This window comes from Trypanosoma grayi (assembly GCF_000691245.1).
Source record: "Trypanosoma grayi strain ANR4 Tgr_435_V1, whole genome shotgun sequence".
NCBI lineage: Eukaryota > Euglenozoa > Kinetoplastea > Trypanosomatida > Trypanosomatidae > Trypanosoma > Trypanosoma grayi.
The window spans coordinates 9,305-14,294 of NW_008826054.1; the positions used below are offsets into that span (position 1 = coordinate 9,305).

General features: G+C 47.1%; 1 protein-coding gene across 1 annotated transcript; it reads left to right on the forward strand.

The window, feature by feature from the left end:
* Nucleotides 1-3,948: 3,948 nt before the first annotated feature.
* DQ04_04351040 (hypothetical protein) lies at nt 3,949-4,275 on the forward strand (the record flags this gene model as incomplete). Its single annotated transcript, XM_009313517.1, has 1 exon — nt 3,949-4,275. The coding sequence occupies one exon, from the start codon at nt 3,949-3,951 to the stop codon at nt 4,273-4,275; it is 327 nt and encodes a 108-aa protein (XP_009311792.1).
* Between the last annotated feature and the right edge of the window lie 715 nt (nt 4,276-4,990).

The window sequence follows — 4,990 nt, forward strand, 5'->3', positions numbered from 1 at the left end:
TAAGGATGTAGGAATTGGGTATCGGTCCCAGTATCTCCCGCATGCTATGCTATCTCTCTACAGTCTGAGTCGCATTCCCGTTTTCGCACTCCAGATCATTCCATTGGTTTTACTCTAGATAAAATAAATTCCTTGGTGATGCCGGCCACCCCCTTACCGCCCGAGCGGCGGGGGGAAACNGGATCGATATGCAGTTTCTCCATCTTTAAGGCCTAAGGATGTAGGAATTGGGTATCGGTCCCAGTATCTCCCGCATGCTATGCTATCTCTCTACAGTCTGAGTCGCATTCCCGTTTTCGCACTCCAGATCATTCCATTGGTTTTACTCTAGATAAAATAAATTCCTTGGTGATGCCGGCCACCCCCTTACCGCCCGAGCGGCGGGGGGAAACACAATGCTTGGTGTGTTTGAAATGGTTTGCTGCTATTGATTCAGTTCGAACGCACTGCAGACGATTTCATGAGGGCCAGGGGGTTCCACCAACGGGAAAACGCCGGAGGCTTCGGGAGGATGCCCCCGAGGAACTGCCTCTCACTGCCTTTCTGTGTCCAACGTGCGGATTCCAGTGTCACAGCAAACACGGACTCACAAGGCACCGCATCGTCAACCATAGATTCAGGCCGGACGCAGTGAAACCAAGCCAACGTGAACAGTGCGAAGAGACGAGCCTGCACTTACTGAGCTGTCTCGCATTAAAGGGTCTATGCTGTCACTTTGGGGTGGGTGGGGGCGGCGTGAAGAAGTTATGCTTCATGCAGAAGTTGGCCCAATCCCCGCTCGCAGTGGAAAGGCTTCGTCCTCAACGGCCCCCCCAACGGAACCGACGCCAACCATACAGGTCCAGGAATGGCCCTCTCTCCCCTCTAAGCTCCATCTCCCCTCTATATTTTTGTTGATCTCACGCCGAATGTGCTTTCCCCCTGGGAGAGCTAAGGCCAACGGGGCGAGTAGGCTTTCGAGATTCCGGGTTGAGGAAAACGGCTTTCCGATTCCTTCCGCGCGCGCTTCCTCAGCGGACCGGCCCAACGAAACGAAGAACAAAATACCCAAGAATGGTCTATACCTTACCTTCCCCCATTGAGTAAAAGAGTAAGAGAGAGAGAGTAAGCGAGACCTTTTATCCAGATCCCATTTGGAAACCCCCTGCCCCTGGTACACATAGAAAGGGGGACATCCAGTAACCTCAAGGCCTTCCCCTTATAAGGAAGTTAAAGCTTGTAGTCCCACTGGCGAAAAGGAGGTGCTGAAAGCGCCCTTAACCCGCCTCCCGCGCGGAGGCGGAGAGGGTTGGGTTGGGTGGGTGTTTCAAACTTACGCTTTGCGACACTTTCCTTACGCAAGATAAGAAGACACGCATTATTTTAAGTTATAGGACCCCTCTCAGCAAGTAGGGCAAGGCTTGACCATTCCTATCGCAGGCTCCCAAAAAAAAAACCAATGCAATGGAAAGCAAGTGCACTTTAAATTGTAGCACGAGTCGTCGCGCCCTAAACTTGTTTGATGGCACTCTAGATCTACACAAGAAAAGCATTTCTTCCACCTCAAGCAAAGTAATTTTAAATCACACACCTATCCAGCACACCATCGCACCGCAAGCGCTAAGCGACCTAGCACTGCAACCGCAAAAACCCAGATCGGCGCGCGCTTGGGGGGTTGCCGGTTTTATAGGGACCGCGTTAGGGCTATATTCAGCCAGAATAGTGCCCATAAAAAAAGTCCCCTTACCGACGGAGAACACAGCCGCACTTTTATACGATAGCACTATTTCCCTTCCACTCCGGACCGCAGGGGGCAGGCAGGCGGCCCCCTTCTGATAGAGCAGCCGGCGCCACGCCCACGACCCCACGGCCAAAACCAGCACACAAAGCCTTATACTTTGCAAAACGGCTACTATGAAAAGAGCTAAACTGATAAATAAAGAAAAAAGGCTTTCGAAGAGCAATATGTCAACGGTTGGGGGTCTTTGGGTTTTGCCGGCGGCTGCTTGCACAGGGCGGTGCGACCCACTGTGCGCGCCACGCCCGCGGCGCCCGTACATAACTGTATTCTGTGAAAAATCCTGTTTTACAGTCCCAAAACTGTTTGACGTTTCATTTCCCGCATCACTTATACTGGCGCTTTTTGGCATGAGTAGAACGCTCAGAGCTGAGGAAAAACAACGACACCAGAGTTTCAGATGGTGATGTGTCGAAGGCCCCCCTCTCTGAATAGCGGAAGCCTCTAGTGGAAGAGCTTGGACTACGTTCCTAATTGATTCTATTCGCTCATTTTTTAAGCACCCCTCCAGACACGGTCTGCAGCCCTGCCGGACTGAAGTATTGAAGGAACTTTTGACAGCATGGAAAGGACTTTGGGTTTGCAGCAACTACCGAAGGAGAGGCCCCCTCAGCGGAAACCATTCACAATCCAAAAACCCCTTTTGAAATACAATCATAAGGTGCAGAGGAATAAAAAGTGCGGAATGTTTTTGGGGTCCACATGAATGAAGTCAGGGGTGTGGATTCACTCAGTTCTTTTAAACAATGACATCAAGCACGGAAATCACCCGAAAAAACTCTATTGCTTCTATTTAAGGAAGTGTTATGATGCCACCCAGCTTTCTAGCGGTTTAGAGAGGTCTCGGCAAAAATATAAAATTAACCCTTAGTAGGTGCGCATTGGTTCCTATAGAATGAAATCTCGCAATGCAGGACATAATTTACAAAAATTTATCATTTCTTCATTTTGAAAAGTGTTACCATTGGTGATTAATGTGAAAAAGACAAACCTGCCTCTGCACCAATAAAGGGTATTTTGTAAACCTCTGGCATTTCCCACGGCTAATCTCTAAGAGGTACTTTTTGGCTGACAACTTGCTTACTTACTCTGGAATTTAAGTTTTTGATTATTAGGCTTAGACCCTCAAGCATTTCAGAAAAGGCATCCAACGTCCCAATGCCACAGGAAAGTGCCCACCGAATGAAGAACCAGCGCATATCCGAAAGAACCTTTGATCCCGAGGTTGTTCCGATTGTGATCCGAATGTTTCAAACCAAGTCAATTTGACCCCAACTATTTACGGTACATGTTTTGATTTACGCTCTTTTCTTTCCCGCCGTATGGTATATTTGCCTTTATTTTTTTTTGTGTGGGGCAATGGATTGCCGGTGAAAGAAAAAGAATTTGTTCCCCAGAGGAATTTTCACAAATATGCTTTTCACCCCCTTGAAAGGCAAACTGAAGAGAATGTGGCTAAGGTTTGGTCAGCTAGGCAACCGGACACATCCAAGAAGCAACAAATATAAAAATATAAGATCCAGAAAATGGCCAGCTTGTCCAATAAACATCTCTTAGCCTTCAACCGGTCCGAATTAACGTGTGAAAAGAAGCGCAAGCGATATGTAGTTTCAAAATTTGAGGGGAAAATCAGTGCAGAATGGGATATGATAAGGCACAAGAATTAAGTGATACCTGTTAGAACTTTGGTGCAATTTAGTGCTTTGATGACGAAAGACTTTCATAAATGTGCTATCGATTAAAGTGGTCACACGCTGACCTTTTATGCCAATGGCTACATCCAGGGGCAAAAGCTACCTATTTACAATGCAACTTTTTATACGATGACAGCCATAATATTGTACATTTAAGTTTATAATAGGTTTTTATGCTTCCGCGTCATGAAAAAAGGTAGCTTTCCGCGACAACGAAGACTACAAAACTACCTCACAGCGGTAAATATACCCGCCAACCTTAAGTGGCGTAAGAAATATTACGCAAATACCCTGCACAAAGCGATGTCAAAATATAGTGTGGAGGGATTGCCACGATAAAAAACATAGTTTAAAACGCAAGCGATACGCTAAACACCACCACCCTGGCGGAGGCGAAAAAAAAAGTAAAGCGAACATTGCCTTTTCGATATGCATTCTTATTTTGGAAAGATCTCTGAGAGTACACAGAGGACGCAAATGACATTGTTTTATATTAATACTAAGAAAGTCTTCTCACGTATTTGTAGCCTTAGCAAAGGAGACAACCCCAGAAAAGCCACAACTGGCTCCACAGGGGAGATGTCTTCGTCCGACCTGCCGGCTTCAGTGCTTTCAGGTTTTCTCTTGCACACGAGCGTTAAACAAGCAAAGACCAAAACACATGACCCAGAGTTCTTCAGTGAGAACTTAGCCAGCTTGAATGGAGCACTCGGCTATTACCCCATTCTGGTAGAGGGAGGCTTGTATTCCCACCAGGGCACCACCATGATGCAAATACGTCTTAGTGGAATTGGGCACCTCTGAAGTATAAGGGCGTTCTTGATTCCGATACAGATTTCACAGACTTTACTTGGAAACCTTTTGAATCTCCATTTATAAGTTCTCGATATCGTCGTCGTTTGTAAAATAACGCTTTTAATCCATGTTTTTCCGTTTACATGTCTTCACCAGCACCCCGCCATGCATTAGCGGCGCGTTGTATGAATCATGTGTTTTTTGTGCATAGCATTGTGTGCATTACTTTCCATCGAACCAAAAGATGTCAGAGATATTAAGGGTTATAAAAGAAGGGTTTGAAAAAAACATTCTGTGACAAATAATTCTTTTAATTTTCTACTAGGCGCCCCTTTGCCCCATACAATCTGAATTGGCTGAAGGGCCCCCCCCAAAAAAAAACCCACTTTTTGCCGCGAGGGGCCCCCCCGCTCCCGTGCGCTTTGCGCGATGTGGTAATTCTGCTTTATCTTTTTCCTACTTTATGGCAGCGGCGTGAAAATCGGGGTGTTCTTCTCTCTCTCGCTGGGGCTGTTTGGGTGTGTCTATGTTTGGGCCTTGCGTTCTGTTAATTGGTCCGCCGGGGTGCTTGCATTTTATGTGGATTACCAGTCCTTCAGCGTTGCCCATGGCCTTGTGACACATCGGACAACATAGTGTGGGGCGTGCTGCGGCTGCGTGCGGTAGCTCTTGTGGGGGGCGATGCTTGGCACGAATGTGTGATAGGGGCCCCGTCTTACTTAGG